At 39.1% G+C, this 18,955-nt stretch overlaps 1 protein-coding gene across 1 annotated transcript in view; it reads right to left on the reverse strand.

Moving 5' to 3' along the window:
- Window positions 1-18,955, reverse strand: part of hspg2 (heparan sulfate proteoglycan 2) — a 337,691-nt gene that overhangs the window by 69,956 nt on the left and 248,780 nt on the right. The window contains exons 50-54 of the mRNA XM_062052774.1: window positions 11,434-11,493; window positions 5,803-5,925; window positions 3,489-3,641; window positions 3,040-3,200; window positions 1,652-1,729 (exon numbers count right to left, since the gene is read on the reverse strand). Of these exons, the coding sequence (XP_061908758.1) occupies window positions 1,652-1,729; window positions 3,040-3,200; window positions 3,489-3,641; window positions 5,803-5,925; window positions 11,434-11,493 (575 nt within the window). The remainder of the gene's footprint in view (window positions 1-1,651; window positions 1,730-3,039; window positions 3,201-3,488; window positions 3,642-5,802; window positions 5,926-11,433; window positions 11,494-18,955) is intronic.

The following is an 18,955-nucleotide window of genomic DNA, read 5'->3' on the forward strand; positions in this document are numbered from 1 at the left end:
ATGCTAACAGTTAGCATGCGTCAAAGGACAAAATATTTGACCTTGAGGCGTACACTTGCAAAACTAGCAAGAAACAGGTTCCCAAACTACAAAAAGAAATGTGGGTGGAAATTGCGTGTGAATCTTGAACTGAAATGCTAACAGTTAGAACGCTAGTCAGCTAGCGTCAAGTAACAAAATATATAGTCTGCAAAATTAGCACCAAAAAAAAAGGCTACCATGCTAACTTCAGAATGCTAACATTTAGCATGCCTCAAAGGACAAAATATTTGACTCTGAGGCGTACACTTGCTAAATTACAAAGAAACAAGTCACCAAACTAGAAAAATAAATGTGGGTCGAAATTACGTGTAAATGTTGAAATGAAATGCTAACAGTTAGAACGCTAGTCAGCTAGCGTCAAGAAACAAAATAAATTATCTGCAAAATTAGCACCAAAAAAAAAAAACTACCATGCTAACTTCAGAATGCTAACAGTTAGCATGCCTCAAAGGACAAAATATTTGACCCCGAGGCGTACACTTGCAAAACTAGAAAGAAAGAAGTCCCCAAACTAGAAAAATAAATGTGGGTCGAAATTAAGTGTGAATGTTGAACTGAAATGGTAACAGTTAGAACGCTAGTCAGCTAGCGTCAAGAAACAAAATATATGATCTGCAAAATTAGCACCAAAAAAAAAAAAGGCTACCATGCTAACTTCAGAATGTTAACAATTAGCATGCGTCAAAGGACAAAATATTTTACCTTGAGGCGTACACTTGCAAAACTAGCAAGAAACAAGTCTTGAAACTACAAAAAGAAATGTGGGTGGAAATTGCGTGTGAATGTTGAACTGAAATGCTAACAGTTAGAACGCTAGTCAGCTAGCGTCAAGAAACAAAATATATGATCCGCAAAATTAGCACCAAAAAAAAAAGCTACCATGCTAACTTCAGAATGCTAACAGTTAGCATGCCTCAAAGGACAAAATATTTGACTCTGAGGCGTACACTTGCTAAATTACAAAGAAACAAGTCACCAAACTAGAAAAATAAATGTGGGTCGAAATTACGTGTGAATGTTGAACTGAAATGCTAACAGTTAGAACGCTAGTCAGCTAGCGTCAAGTAACAAAATATATTATCTGCAAAATTAGCACCAAAACAAAAAGACTACCATGCTAACTTCAGAATGCTAACAGTTAGCATGCCTCAAAGGACTAAATATTTGACTCTGAGGCGTACACTTGCTAAATTACAAAGAAACAAGTCACCAAACTAGAAAAATAAATGTGGGTCGAAATTACGTGTGAATGTTGAACTGAAATGCTAACAGTTAGAACGATAGTCAGCTAGCGTCAAGTACCAAAATATTAAACTGAAATGAAAAATATGCCTGCTATACGTTTTGTACAGCTGGTAGACGCAGTCAAGGTAAGACGGGGACCCTACGAGACCAAGGACAGCGGCTCATCGGCAGGAGACGACAGAAAGTGAGTTCTGCATGCAAGGACGTTAGGAAGCCTTTTGGACCCAGAAGGTAACGGGACTTTGCGACTAGCTATGGACATGTGGGCTGAAAGGACACGTGGATCATGCACTTAGTGTGAGGACAGGGTGAGTGAGGACAAAGGACGCGGTCTACAGGATTGACAGCGGACTGATGGACAGACCTGCATCTCCTCAACACGTCTGTGGAACACATCAACACTGTTGCTTTTAAACTGATGGAAACCATGAGAGGGGACGGCCTGAGCAAACGTCAGAACAAGGAGGGACGACGTGAGGGGAGGAGACAAACACAGAGGAGGAAAAAAAATAAGAGATAAATAGTCAAAATCAGTCACAGTTTCAAAACCTTTCGGCGCCGGAAGTGGCCGGAAGGTTTTGTCGTCGATTGTGAGTAAACGAGCATGCGAGCGTCTTCCGATAACACCACAATGTAACACCACAATGTAACATCACAATGTAACATGACAATGTAGCGTCACAATGTAACATCACAATGTACATCACAATGTAACATGACAATGTAACATGACAATGTAACATCACAATGTAACATGACAATGTAACATCACAATGTGACATGACAATGTAACATCACAATGTAACATCACAATGCAACGTCGCAATGTAACGTCACAATGTAACGTCACAATGTAACGCCACAGTGTAACGTCACAGTGTAACGTCACAGTGTAACGTCACAGTGTAACGTCACAGTGTAACGTCACAATATGACATCAGTATGTTACATGACAATGTAACATCACAATGTAACATGGCAATGCAACATGGCAATGTGACATGAAAATGTAACAGCCCTATGTAACATTACAATGTAACATTACAATGTAATGTAACATTACAATGTAATGTAACATGACAATGTAACATGACAATGTAACATGGCAATGTAGCATGGCAATGCAACATGACAATGTAACATCACAATGTAACATGGCAATGTAACATGGCAATGTGACATGAAAATGTAACATCAAAATGTAACAGCCCTATGTAACATTACAATGTAACATTACAATGTAATGTAACATTACAATGTAACATTACAATGTAATGTAACATGACAATGTAACATGACAATGTAACATGACAATGTAACATCATAATGTAACATAACAATGTAACACCACAATGTAACATGACAATGTAACATCACATTGTAACATGAGAATGCAACATCACAATGTAACATCACAATGTAACCTCACAATGTAACATAATGTAAAATGACCATGTAACATGACAACGTAACATCACATTGTGACGTCACAATGTAACATCACAATGTGACATCACAATGTAACATAACAATGTAAAATCACAATGTAACATCACAATGTAACATCACAATGTAACGTCACAATGTAACGTCACAATGTAACGTCACAATGTAACATCACAATGTAACGTCACAACATGACGTCACAACATGACGTCACAACGTAACATCACAATGTAACATCACAATATAACATCACAATGTAACATCACAATGTAACATCACGATATTCGTCCTCTGAAGGCGTCTCACCTGGGACGGGATTTGGCCTCCGTTCTTCAGCCAGGTGAGTTTGGCCGCGGGCGATCCCGTGGCGCGGCAATACAACCTCAAGGTGTCGCCCTCGTGAGCGTCAATGTTCTGCGGACTGACCTGGACTTGAGGCTGCGTGCCCACGCCGTTGGAGTTGGACTCTTCAAAACAAAGAAGATGATTACCAATCTTCTTTTCTCCAAATAATATTTAATATTTGGACTGCTTGAGCAGTTCCTGACTAGGAAGTGTGTTCATCTTCCTGGTTGTGGAGGATGATGCAGACAAACTGTGTTCTCACGGTTACAGCAGACAAACATCCACATTATTATCAGTCCAATATTTATCATGCAGTCCTATTGTACCAAGACCATATTTAGTTTTTTGGTGTTTTGCGACTGATCAGTTGTGACACAAGGTCAGAGCTTTATGGAGTTTGAGGTCCATACTTTTGACAAAGAGGGAGACCCGTGCCGTGTGCTCGCCGTGGGTATTTAGGGCTTTGCAGGCGTACTCGCCCTCGTCCGCCTGGTCCACTGCTGTGAAGCTCAACAGGTTGCCTCGTATCACTGCTCTTGGACTCATTCTGTTCCTGGGTCCTCCTGTAACATTACAATGTAACATCACAATATTATAATTAATATGTAACATTCAAAATGTAACATTACAATGTAGCATTACGATATAACATTGCAATGTAACATGACAATGTAACATGAACATGTGACATTACAATGTAACATAGCAATGTAACATAGCAATGTAACATAGCAATGTAACCTGACAATGTAACATGACAATGCAACATCAAAATGTAACATGCTAATTTAACATCACAATGTAACATGAGAATGTAAAATGACAATATAACATGACAATGTAAAATGACAATGTAACCTGGCAACGTAGCATTGTAATGTAACATGACTACCTAACATCACAATGTAACATGACTACCTAACATCACAATGTAACATGACAACGTAACATGACAAAGCAACTTCACAATGTAACATGACAATGTAACATGACGATGTAACAAGACAATTTAACATGACATTGTAACATGAAAATGTAACATCACAATGTGACATCACAATGTAAGATCACAATGTGACATCACAATGTAAGATCACAATGTGACATCACAATGTAACATGAAAATTTAACATCACAATGTAACATCGTAATGTAACATGACAATGTTACATCACAATGTAACATGCCAATGTAACAAGACAATTTAACACGACAATGTAACGTCACAATGTAACATCACAATGTAACGTCACAATGTAACGTCACAATGTAACGTCACAATGTAACGTCACAATGTAATGTCACAATGTAATGTCACAATGTAATGTCACAATGATACATCACAATGTAACATGCCAATGTAACGTCACAATGTGACATCACAATGTAACATGAAAATGTAACATCACAATGTAACATCGTAATGTAACATGACAATGTTACATCACAATGTAACATGCCAATGTAACATGACAATTTAACACGACAATGCAACACAACAATGTAACGTCACAATGTAACATCACAATGTAACATCACAATGTAGCGTCACAATTTAACGTCACAATGTAACGTCACAATGTAACGTCACAATGTAACGTCACAATGTTACATCACAATGTAACGTCACAATGTAACGTCACAATGTAACGTCACAATGTAACGTCACAATGTAACGTCACAATGTAACGTCACAATTAAATGTCACAATGTAACATGACAATGTAACATGACAATGTAATATGACAATGTAACATGACAATGTAACATGACAATGTAATATGACAATGTAACATGACAATGTAAGATGGCAATGTAACGTCACAATGTAACGTCGCAATGTAACGTCACAATGTAACGTCACAATGTAACGTCACAATGTAACGTCACAATGTAACGTCACAATGTAACGTCACAATGTAACGTCACAATGTAACATCGTAATGTTACATGACAATGTAACATGACAATGTAACATGACAATGTGACATGACAATGTAACATCACAATGTAACATCACAATGTAAAATCACAAAGTAACATGACAATGCAACATAACAATGTAACATTACAATGTAACATGACAATGCAACATCACAATGCAACATCACAATGTAACATCACAATGTAGCATCAAAATTGATATAATGATAATGTAACATGACAGTTTAACATGACAATGTAACATGACAATGTAACATCACAATGTAAGATCACAATGTAACATGACAATGTAACATCACAATGTAACATCACAATGTAACATCACAATGTAACATGACAATGTAACATGACAATGTAACATGACAATGTAACATGACAATGTAACATCACAATGTAACATGACAATGTAACATGACAATGTAACATCACAATGTAACATCACAATGTAACATCACAATGTAACATGACAATGTAACATGACAATGTAACATGACAATGTAACATCACAATGTAACATCACAATGTAACATCACAATGTAACATCACAATGTAACATGACAATGTAACATGACAATGTAACATGACAATGTAACATCACAATGTAACATCACAATGTAACATCACAATGTAACATCACAATGCAACATGACAATGTAACATGACAATGTAACATCACAATGTAACATCACAATGTTACATCACAATATAACATGACAACAGGAGTCTGTCCCTGTAGAAGAGGAGAAACCATAAAACCGCATGAACTCCAGGTGATCTTACCGATCCATTCGACGGCAGGAGTGGGATTCCCGGTCACCGTGCAGCGAAACTCCGCCCTCTGGCCCTGCTGGACAGTCAGTGATGAAGGCCTGATGGTGGCCACCGGCTGGGCGCCCTCAGCAGCTACAGAAGAAACAATGGTCACCATGGAAACCAAAGGAATGTGTGACTAAGGGCCACAGCGGAGCCCTGATGGCACTTTGCTGCTGCTCAGAGGAGATGGAGAAGTGGCATGAAGTGGGTTTCTGCCTTTAGGAGTTTGGCAGGCGGCCATCCTGCAAGCTGCCAAAAGCAAAAGAAAGACTTCTTTCAGTGAGGTGGGAGAAGTTTCAAGCAGGCCAGCCAGAACCTCTGGGACTGTTGCAGCTGTGACCCGAGTGACAACATGGGCCTTGGTGGGAAGGAGGACCCCGGATGACCTAAATAGTTTCAACACCACATTTCAAGTGGAGCGGTACCTCGGCATACGGCTCTAATTAAACTCACTGAAAAAAAAACATTTTAACTTTAAAATATATTGTATGTAAACAATACATGAGAATGTAGTCCTAACAAGTACAGTAGTTTTATGAAGTAATGTAAATTATTTACCTACTGTATCTCCTTTCAGCTGATTCTCCGTCAAACACACCATCCGCAGCTTCAACATATTTTCATGGATAAATGTTTACATATTGTTTTAAGGTCCTGGGCTGGCGTTACGGACTCATTCTGCTTCAGTATGGTGCAGACTAGCGGCGCTAACTGTCATCTTTTTGATGATTTCTTTCTTTAATTCCATGAATATCATCCACTTGTTCACTCACTTTCTTCACAAGCATGCCTGGAAAAACAAAGTTATAATAATAATAATAATAGATTTTACTTGTAAAAAAGCACTTTACATTGAGTAAACAACCTCAAAGTGCTACAGTAGGGGTCACCAACCTTTTTGAAAGCAAGAGCTACTTCTTGGGTACTGATTAATGCGAAGGGCTACCAGTTTGATACACACTTAAATAAATTGCCAGAAATAGCCAACTTGCTCAATTTACCTTTAACTCTGTTATTATTAATAATTAATTATATTTACACTTAATTGAACGGTTTAAAAGAGGAGAAAACACGGGAAAAAAATGACAATTAAATTTTGAAACATAGTTTATCTTCAATTTCGACTCTTTAAAATTCAAAATTCAACCGAAAAAAAGGAGACAAAAACTAGCTAATTCAAATCTTTTTGAAAAAATTTAAAAAAGAATTTATGGAACATCATTAGTCATTTTTCCTGATTAAGATTAATTTTAGAATTTTGATGACATGTTTTAAATAGGTTAAAATCCAATCTACACTTTGTTAAAATACATAACAAATTGGACCAAGCTATATTTCTAACAAAGACAAATCATTATTTCTTCTAGATTTTCCAGAACAAACATTTGAAAAGAAATTCAAAAGACTTTGAAATAAGATTTAAATTTGATTCTACAGATTATCTAGATTTGCCAGAATTATTTTTTTGAATTTTAATCATAATAAGTTTGAAGAAATATTTCACAAATATTCTTCGTCGAAAAAACAGAAGCTAAAATGAAGAAATAAATGAAAATGTATTTATTATTCTTTACAATAATAAAATTTTTTTTACTTGAACATTGATTTAAATTGTCAGGAAAGAAGAGGGAGGAATTTAAAAGGTAAAAAGGTATATGTGTTTAAAAATCCTAAAATCATTTTTAAGGTTGTATTTTTTCTCCAAAATTGTCTTTCTGAAAGTTATAAGAAGCAAAGTAAAAAAAATAATGAATTTATTTAAACAAGTGAAGACCAAGTCTTTAAAATATTTTCTTGGATTTTCAAATTCTATTTGAGTTTTGTCTCTCTTAGAATTAAAAATGTCGGGCAAAGCGAGACCAGCTTGCTAGTAAATAAATACAATTTAAAAAATAGAGGCAGCTCACTGGTAAGTGCTGCTATTTGAGCTATTTTTAGAACAGGCCAGCGGGCTACTCATCTGGTCCTTACGGGCTACCTGGTGCCCGCGGGCACCGCGTTGGTGACCCCTGTGCTACAGTGTATTAAAAAATAAATAAATAAAAAAAAAACTAGAACAGCCTAATAGCTATAACTAGTATGCATATAATATTTCCATCTCTAGCCAGAAGCTAATGCTCTTGAGTAAGAGCGGGTGTTTTGGTGGGATCTTACAGGGGTTCACCGAAAGACTGATAAGCCGAGGTACCACTTGAAGTGGAGATGAAGAACTTGATGTGTGAAGAGGAGACGTAGGGCAGAGAGTCTTTATCATGCCAGGAGCTTATGATGGAAGACCACCGTGTTTGAAGCCCAGATGAGGGAATTTTGCCGACTCGGCGTGTTTCTCGACAGGACGTAAGAAGAAGCGGAAGATGGAAAAACTGAGGAGGGACGTCTCTCACGTGTGAATGTGGAGATTTAATTCTGCTGGCGTTTGTGGATTCCATCGTGCGGAAACCCGCCGTGGACCCTCGGCATGCATACTCGTGTCATTTAGTAGTGCGGAATGTTAGAAAAGGTGTGATTCAAGTGAAATGAGTCTGACAGAGAACAATGGTAGTTCTGAAAAACACTAACCTATTTATTATTGACTGTCTGGAATGGACTTATGTTGTCTTTAAGTTGAAACGGTGTGGTAATTGTTTGGTCGGAATACTTCATGGAGTTAAGCTCGTGGTATAGTAAGTTGAACGATGCGGACACGTTTGTTACTGGACACTTTCGAACACTGCCTTGTAGACTTTGTATGTGTAAGGAATATGTAACTTCAATTATTTGATGCTTGTTTATATTGACAAATGTCACCTTTTATTGTTCAGTGTTTATTACCAGCTTGTGTGCTATTGTGTGCTTAGCTGTCGTGTAGCTGCTAGCTCCTAGTAGCCTATAGCCTTGCATGTTTACCTTTTGTAAATGACTTTAATAAAATAGAAAAAATGGTGTGTTTATTTGAGGACATTTGGATGTTAACTGTCTGTCAGCTTTGTACAAGTAAACACTCTGCAGGACCGCTTGTATCGCACATGGTATCGCACGCAAGTTAAACACGTTGCAGGACTGCTTGTATCGTACATGATATCACACACAAGTAAACCCGCTGCATGACTGCTTGTATCGCACATGATATCACACACAAACACTCTGCAGGACTGCTTCTATCGCACATGATATCACACACAAACACTCTGCAGGACTGCTTCTATCGTACATTATATCACACACATGTAAACACTCTACAGGACTGCTCGTATCGCACATGATATCGCACACAAGTAAACACGCAGCAGAATTGCTTGTATTGCACATGATATCGCACACAAGTAAACACGCAGCAGGATCGCTAGTATCACACATGATATCGCACACAAGTAAAACACACTGCAGGACCGCTTGTATCGCACATGGTATCGCACGCAAGTTAAACACGTTGCAGGACTGCTTGTACCGCACATTATATCACACACAAGTAAACACGCTGCTTGACTGCTTGTATCGCACATGATATCGCACGCAAGTAAAACTCGCGACAGGAATGCTTCTATCGCACATGATATCACACACAAACACTCTGCAGGACTGCTTCTATCGTACATTATATCACACACATGTAAACACTCTACAGGATTGCTCGTATCGCACATGATATCGCACACAAGTAAACACGCAGCAGAATTGCTTGTATTGCACATGATATCGCACACAAGTAAACACGCAGCAGGATCGCTAGTATCGCACATGATATCGCACACAAGTAAACACGCAGCAGGATCGCTAGTATCGCACATGATATCGCACACAAGTAAAACACACTGCAGGACCGCTTGTATCGCACATGGTATCGCACGCAAGTTAAACACGTTGCAGGACTGCTTGTACCGCACATTATATCACACACAAGTAAACACGCTGCTTGACTGCTTGTATCGCACATGATATCGCAACCAAGTAAAACTCGCTACAGGACTGCTTTGATCGCACATGATATCACACACAAGTAAACACGCAGCTGGATTGCTTGGTTTGCACATGATATCGCACACAAGTAAACACGCAGCAGGATCGTTTGTATCACACGATATTGCACGCAAGTAAAACTCTCTGCAGGACCGCTTGTACCGCACATCATGTCAACCACAAGTAAACGCGCTGCAGAACTGCTTGTATCACACATGATATCACACACAAGTAAACACTATGCAGGACCGCTTGTATCGCACATGATATCGCACACAAGTAAAAATTGCTACAGGACTGCTTCTATCGCACATGATAACACACACAAGTAAACACTCTGCAGGACCGCTTGTATCACACATGATATCGCACACACGTAAAACTCACTACAGGACTTCTTCTATCGCACATGATATCACACACAAGAAAACACTCTGCAGGAGCACTTGTATCGCACATGATATCGCACGCAAGTAAAACTCACTACAGGACAGCTTCTACCGCACATGATATCACACACAAGTGAACAAGCTGCATGACTGCTTGAATCGCACATGATATCACACACATGTAAACACTCTGCAGGACTGCTTGTATCGCACATGATATCACACACAAAGTAAACACGCCGCATGACCGCTTACTTATATCGCAGCACTAATGACATCACACAGTTTACATGCAAGCCGATCCGATGTATATTTGTTGATGATATTGGTGTGATATCACTTTCAGATCAAGACAGCGCTGGTAAAAAACAACAACATTTGAACATTTTATTTACTGTTAAAATATTACTTGGACATGATATAGTTATTTGGTATTTGTGTTGGCATACCAAGGGTCCACTTTAGTGAAGTCAACATGATCGTTACTGTATCATGTTTCATGTGGAGTGTTGTTTTGGATTTACGTTTACACTCAAATAAAGACTATATTTACACTAAAATAAAGACTATATTTACACTAAAATAAATAATATATTTACACTCAAATAAAGACTATATTTACACTAAAATAAAGACTATATTTACACTAAAATAAATAATATATTTACACTAAAATAAAGACTATATTTACACTAAAATAAAGACTATATTTACACTAAAATAAAGACTATATTTACACTAAAATAAATAATATATTTACACTGAAATAAAGACTATATTTACACTAAAATAAAGACTATATTTACACTAAAATAAATAATATATTTACACTAAAATGAAGACTATATTTACACTAAAATAAAGACTATATTTACACTAAAATAAAGACTATATTTACACTAAAATAAAAACTATATTTACACTAAAATAAATAATAAATTTACACTAAAATATAGTACATAAATAATACATTTACACTAAAATAAATAATAAATTTACACTAAAATAAAGTACATTTACACTAAAATAAAGAACATTTAGACTAAAATAAAGAATGCATTTACAGGCTGGCTCAACATTCATGAGAAGAGTCGTCCATAAGACAGAAAGAGTATTCCCCCATAAACCAAAGAACTGAACAAGCTGTGGACTGGAACACAGAGTCCACGTGAAGGTCCCTGGACCAGGTCCATGCTGTGGGAGAGGAGGTCATGCAGAGCATAAGGAGAGAGAGAGAGGCGAGCGAGAGCACCCCATGCCCATGCTGACTTACGCTTTCTGTGTCCTTCAAACATTTCATAGGCCGTGTAAAAGGTCTGAGTCTGTGAGGCCTCTAGAGGGAGCAAAAGGGGGAGGGACAGGTGACGGCTCAGTTCGCTATTGATTACCAATACTCCTAATCACAACCAGTGGGGGAGGGAGCATCTTTGGGAACCTGACGGTGTGATTCCATTCCGATTCTTGGAGTGACCATCGAGTCTGAATCGATTGCCGACTCAAACCAAGTCACACAATGTATTATTTGGTGTAATCATTATAATGAAACTTCAACACATTTAAAATTAATTTTATGTATATCTATATATATATATATATATATATATATATATATATATATATATATATATATATATATATATATATATATATATATATACATATATATAAATATAAATGTATAACGTGTGTATTTATGTAAATATATATATATAAATGTATATGTGTATATATATATACATATACTGTATAAGTGGGTGTATATGTACAAACCCCGTTTCCATATGAGTTGGGAAATTGTGTTAGATGTAAATATAATCGGAATACAATGATTTGCAAATCCTTTTCAACCCATATGCAATCGAATGCACTACAAAGACAAGATAGTTGATGTTCAAACTCATAAATGTTTATTTTTTTTTTGCAAATAATAATTAACTTAGAATTTCATGGCTGCAACACGTGCCAAAGTAGTTGGGAAAGGGCATGTTCACCACTGTGTTACATGGCCTTTTCTTTTAACAACACTCAATAAACGATTGGGAACTGAGGAAACTAATTGTTTAAGCTTTGAAAGTGGAAATCTTTCCCATTCTTGTTTTATGTAGAGCTTCAGTCGTTCAACAGTCCGGGGGTCTCCGCTGTTGTATTTTACGCTTCATAATGCGCCACACATTTTCGATTGGAGACAGGTCTGGACTGCAGGCGGGTCCAGGAAAGTACCCACACTCTGGATGGTTCGCTTCCCCTTTGGTCCGGATGACACGATGTCGAATATTTCCAAAAACAATTTGAAATGTGGACTCGTCAGACCACAGAACATTTTTCCACTTTGCATCAGTCCATCTTAGATGATCTCGGGCCCAGTGAAGCCGGCGGCGTTTCTGGGTGTTGTTGATAAATGGCTTTCGCTTTGCATAGTAGAGCTTTAACTTGCACTTACAGATGTAGCGACCAATTGTATTAAGTGAGAGTGGTTTTCTGAAGTGTTCCCGAGCCCATGTGGTGATATCCTTTAAAGATTGATGTCGGTTTTTGATACAGTGCCTTCTGAGGGATCGAAGGTCACGGTCATTCAATGTTGGTTTCCGGCCATATATAAAATATATATATATATATATATATATATATATATATATATATATATATATATATATATATATATATATATATATATATATATATATATATATATATATATTTATTTATGTTCCAACACATTTACTTTAACAACATCTGTCAACTGTTGAGAGCCATCTATAGCGCTCATTTTTGTTGGTAAATGAGAGTTTATCATCACACTTCAACATCTCTAACATGTCAATGCTGCCTCTTTGCTAGGTTAGCATTGCAAAGGAAATTAAAGCTGCAAGCAGCTTTGAGCGGGCCCCCGTTACACCGCGTGAGTCGCATGTGGCCCCGTCTTACTTGATGTCCTGACGCACCACCAAAAATTTGGGGACCCGGAAAATATTAAATTTTTTGCCATCCGTGACGTCTCTGCATAATACGGGGACTTTACGTGCGCGTCCAAAAGGCATTCAAACAGAAAATTAAAATAAATAAATAAATAAAACAAAATAAAACAAAATAAAAATAAAAATAAAATAAAATTAAATAAAGTAAAATAAAATAAAATGAATAAGCATTTTTGCCATTCGTGACATAATACGGGGACTTTACGTGCACGTCCAAGAAGTATTCAAAAAGAAGATTAAATAAATAACAAATAAAACTAAATAATAAAAATTAAAAAAAATAAATAAAATAAAACTAAATAAAATGGAAAAAAATAAAATAAAATAAAATAAAAATAAAAATAAAAATAAAGCCACTTCAGACTGTTCTCATCATTTGTAGCAATTTAGATCAAGATCATGGGCCATAAATCATCCCCCATCAATTTAGTGTCCGTCTCTGATCAGCCAAAATGCATAAATGACAGTTCGATTGGTGATGGCGTGGGGTAGTATTCGCTGCTAGGCTCCGCCCCCTACGAGTAGGTATGAACAGGTGCTGACCTTTCAGACACTTCAGGGTGTCATCATCGTCATTTTTATGCCAAATAACATCAATATCTGAATTTGTGGAGCCGCGTTATTAACGTTTTGTGGCGAATTACCTGGAGCAAAGTTTGGTGCCGTGCCCCGCCCACATCTAACGGCGTAGGCAATCATTTTTTGCAACTCATCATCGCCTGTATATGTCGTGTCCGTAATTTTAACTGCGACTCATTTGGTCAAAGTCCCTAGGACTGATTTGTTCTCATTTTAAAGGTGGCGCCAGTAAGCCAATTTTGAAAAATCTTTTTCGGAACCCCAAAAATATACAAAACCCAAAACCAGTGAAGGTAAATAAAAACAAAATACAATGATTTGCAAATCTTTTTCAACCTATATTCAATTGAATAGACTGCAAAGACAAGATATTTAACGTTCGAACTGAGAAACGTCCTTTCTTTTTGCAAATAATCATTAACTTAGAATTTAATGGCAGCAACACATTGCAAAAAAGTTGGCACAGGGGCATGTTCACCACTGTGTTACATGGCCTTTCCTTTTAACAACACTCAGTAAACGCTTGGGAACTGAGGAGACACATTTTTGAAGCTTTTCAGGTGAAATTCTTTCCCATTCTTGCTTGATGTACAGCTTAAGTTGTTCAACAGTCCGGGGGTCTCCGTTGTGGTATTTTAATGCGCCACACATTTTCTATGGGACACAGGTCCGGACTACAGGAAGGCCAGTCTAGTACCCACACTCTTTTACTATGAAGCCACGCTGTTGTAACACGTGGCTTGGCATTGTCTTGCTGAAATAAGCAGGGGCGTCCATGATAACGTTGCTTGGATGGCAACATATGTTGCTCCAAAACCTGTATGTACCTTTCAGCATTAATGGCGCCTTCACAGATGTGTAAGTTACCCATGTCTTAGGCACTAATACACCCCCATACCATCACAGATGCTGGCTTTTCAACTTTGCGCCTAGAACAATCCGGATGGTTCTTTTCCTTTTTGTTCCGCAGGACACGACGTCCTAACCCTAACGTAACCTATCCCATAACCCCAAAGGGTCGTTGGGGCACCACAGACGATCTGTTGACCAGCTCTCTCCATCCCTCTCTGTCCTCAGCAGCTCTCATTGCCTCGGTGAGTTTCAGGTGAGTCCATTCTCCGATGTTATCTTCCCATCTTTTCTTTTGTCTCCCTCGTCTCCTGCCACCTTGTACGGTGCCTTGCAGGATTGTTTTTGCAAGGCCTGAGGATCTGGTGATGTGTCCGTACCACCCCAGTTTCCGCTTTATGACCGTGGTGAGCAGGTCATCATGTGGGCCGATGGCTTGGCTGATCTTTTGCCGGACTTCTTCGTTTGTGACATGTTGGGTGTAGGAGATACCCATGAGTCTTCTGTAGCATCTCATCTCCATGTTCTGAATTATTTTCTGCAGCTCTGCTGTAAGGGTCCATGTTTCACAGGCGTAAAGGAAGATGGACATTACAAGTGAGCGCTGTAATCTCACCTTTGATGCCAGACTGATGTTTGTGTCTTTCCATATGGGTTGGAGTTTTGCCAGGGCAGCAGTTGTTTGAGCACTTCTGGCAAGGACTTCCCGTTTGGATCCTTCATCGGACACGATTGCACCGAGGTACTTGAAGCTTGACACCGTGTCCAGTGCCTGTCCATTGACTTTGATGTCTGAGCGGATGCCATTTTTGTTGTTGGTCATCATTTTGGTCTTTTCAGCATGGATTTCCATTCCGTAGGCTCGGGAGGTGGTATCAAGCCTTTCAACTAGACTGGCAAGTTCTCTTTCTTCTCCAGCTAGCCCATCGATATCATCTGCAAAACGGAGGTTGGTGATTGGTCTGCCTCCAATGCTGACAGTTCCTTCATGATCTGCTAGGGCAGACCTGGGCATTGTACGGCCCGCGGGCCGCATCCGGCCCTTTGCGCATCCCTGTCCGGCCCGCGTGAGGCCAATCATAAATTACAAAATAAATTTCAAAAAGTATCTATGTCGAGTGTGCAATACAACGGTGCTGATTTTGTTTTGAAAAGCGTTATTTGTATTACTTCCGTGTGGACGTATGCGCGTGTGCGATTGTGAGTGAATTGAACGGCGCAATTACAAATTACAAAATAAAGTTTAAAAAACATCTATGTCGTGCGCGCAATACAACTGTGCTGCTTTTATTTTGAAATGTGTTATTTATGCCGTATGTCCGGGGGGAACCTGTGAGTGAAGGTGCATAGAGACAAGTGATGAGACGCTAAAAAAAGAAAAGTTGATGAGGAATGGCGTGTTTCCAACAAGACATGGACTGCCAAGTATTTCTTTACATAAATTAATGGTAAAGCCGTGTGCTTAATGTGTGGTACACAGCTTGCTGTGTTTAAATATCATTTTAATCGCCACTACACGAAGAAACACGAGGGAAAATACCGGAATGTGTCTGATGAAGCGCGCGCAAGGGAGGCTGATGCGTTGATGGTAAAACTGCAAAGCCAACAAGGACTTTGTGCCATATTTCACACCCCCAGAGATGGAGCCGTCAGGACAAGTTTCGTCATTTCTCACAAAAGCGCCAGAAAAAGTAAGGCGTTTTCTGACGGAGAGTTTATTAAGGAGTGCTTATTGGACTTTGTTGCGCTGATAATGCCCGGAGACATTGACTGTTTTTCGCTAACTTTGGATGAGAGCTGTGATGCAGTCAATTAAAGAGACAACCACAGGTAATGACTTGTTCACAGAGGTAAATGCGTGTTGGGACAAGCTGGCAGGTGTGACAATCCAATCCACTTTATTTATATAGCACATTTAAACAACAAAATGTTTCCAAAGTGCTGCACAACAATATTACAAACAATATTCAAATATTATCCTTAGCTCCACCAATGACTGAATAAAAAGAAAAAACAATTACATATAAAACCAATAGAAAAAACAATATAAAATAAATATGATTAAAAACTATTTTTAACAACAGATGGTTGTCCAAATCTGATGGGGAAAAATGTTGGATAATGCAGGATAAAGTGACCATCAAAAGCAATCTGCTTTTGTATAAAGTTAAGTTAGGTTAAATTAAATTATTATTATTAATTATTATTATTATTATCATCATTATTATTTATCTTACGGTATATCAAAAATAATATTGAGCAAAATTTAATTGAAATATTGTCGTGTGGCCCTCCAGCAGTGCTCGGGTTGCTTATGCGGCCCCCGGTGAAAATGAATTGCCCACCCCTGTGCTAGGGCATCCGTCATGATACGCTCCAGAAAGATGTTGAAGAGAATGGGAGAGAGAAGGCATCCTTGGCGCACTCCAATTGTTGTCCTCAACCAGTCTCCGATAGCGCCGTTGTAGAGAACTGCGCTGGTAGCTTTATTGTACAGATGTTGAATGACTCTGACAAGGTTAGGACTGATGTTGTATTTCCTCATGGTTGCCCACAGTGCAGCATGCCATACCCGGTCAAAGGCTTTCTTAAAGTCTACAAACACATGGTAAATCACAAATGATTCTCAAGTTGAAAATCTGTTCTGTGGTGCTCCGCCCTGCTCTAAATCCAGCCTGTTCTTCAGCTATGATCAGTTCAGCTTGGGGTTTTAACCTATTTAGTATTATTTTCAGTAGGACTTTGCTGGGATGGCTAATAAGACTGATGGTGCGGTAGTTTTGGCACAGTTGGAGATTGCCTTTTTTCGGAAGTGTGATGATAAGTGACTGGGTCCATGATGTAGGCCACTCACCACTCTGCCAGATTTTGTTGCACAGGATGGTGAGGGTGTTGATCATGGCTTCTCCCCCTGCTTGTACGAGCTCAGCTGGGATGTTGTCCACTCCGGCTGCTTTTCCTTTTTTCAGTGCTCGGATTGTTGCCTCAACTTCTTCACAGAGGACGGGGAGTGTGTCTTCATCCTCTGTGGGTTGAGGACATGTCAGGATTGTTGGATCTCCGCTTGCCGTGTGGTTGTAGAGCTCAGAGCAGTATTCTGTCCACCTGTCTAGGATCTTCTGTTCTTCCGCTAGGCACTCACCGGTCTTGCTCTGGATTGCAGAGACTCTGGTTTGTTTTGTTGGAATTCAGGCTGTTCTCTATTTCTTGGCACTTTCCCTCAATCCAGTTCTGTTTTGCTGACTGCATGCCTTTCTTGATGCTCTTATTGATTACTCTATAAGCATCAGATCCTTCAGGTGAGGTCTTACTCTTCTTCAGGGCTCTCCACTTGTCACACAAGTCTAGCAGTTCATTAGTGACCCAAGGTTTCTTCTTTGGGCGGAGTTTGCCAAGGATCTCAGTGGCTGTTTCGGTTATGACTTTGTTCAACGTGATGGTCATGCTATTGACATCAATTTCTTTTGCACCTAGATTGATCAGTAGTGCAAACCTCCCTCCTATCCTTGTCTTGAAGACTTCTGCCACCTCAGGGTCTCGCAGTCTGTCCAGATCGAACTTCATTCTAGTGCACTTAGAGCTTTTGATCTTCTTCAAGCGAAGGTGAAAGGACATCAGGACGAGGTCATGGTCACTCCCAATGTCTGCTTTTGGAAAGCTGCGCGTCCTGCCAATATTGACGCTTCTTGACCGAGATGTAATCGATCTGGTTGTGGTACACTCCACCGGGACTGTGCCAGGTCCATCGTCTGGAGGCCTTATGGGGGCCAAGTGTGTTCACCAGCAACAGATTGTTGTACCTGGCAAACTCCAAGAGCCTTAGGCCTCTATCGTTGGTCTCGCTGTTGCTGTATGGACCACATGTGTCTTCCCAGTTGTAATAAGCATCCTCTCCAACCTTCGCATTCCAGTCTCCTTGTACAATAAGGATGTCCTTCTTTGGAGTTTTATCTAGGACTGCTTGTACTTCATCGTCAAAATCCTCCACCTCACTGTCGTCATACGTGGATGTTGGGGCATAGGCCTGAATGATGGTGATGTTAAATGGATTTGCTCTCAATCGAATGGTAATGAGTCTGCTTGAGACTGGCCGGCAGCCCATGACAGTGTCCGTAATGTCTTTGTGAACAAGGAAACCAACACCATACTGGTGTTTGTCTTCGACGTCCACAGTTTCCAAAAACAATTTGAAATGTGGACTCGTCAGACCACCGAACACTTTTCCAATTTGCATCTGTCCATCTTAGATGAGCTCTGGCCCAGGGAATCCGGCGGCGTTTCTGGGTGTTGTTGACAAATGGCTTTGGCTTTGCATAGTAGAGTTTTAACTTGCACTTGCAGATGTAGCGACCAACTGTAGTTACTGACAGTGGTTTTCTGAAGAGTTCCTGA

This window comes from Entelurus aequoreus, linkage group LG07 (genome assembly GCF_033978785.1).
Source record: "Entelurus aequoreus isolate RoL-2023_Sb linkage group LG07, RoL_Eaeq_v1.1, whole genome shotgun sequence".
Taxonomy (NCBI): domain Eukaryota; kingdom Metazoa; phylum Chordata; class Actinopteri; order Syngnathiformes; family Syngnathidae; genus Entelurus; species Entelurus aequoreus.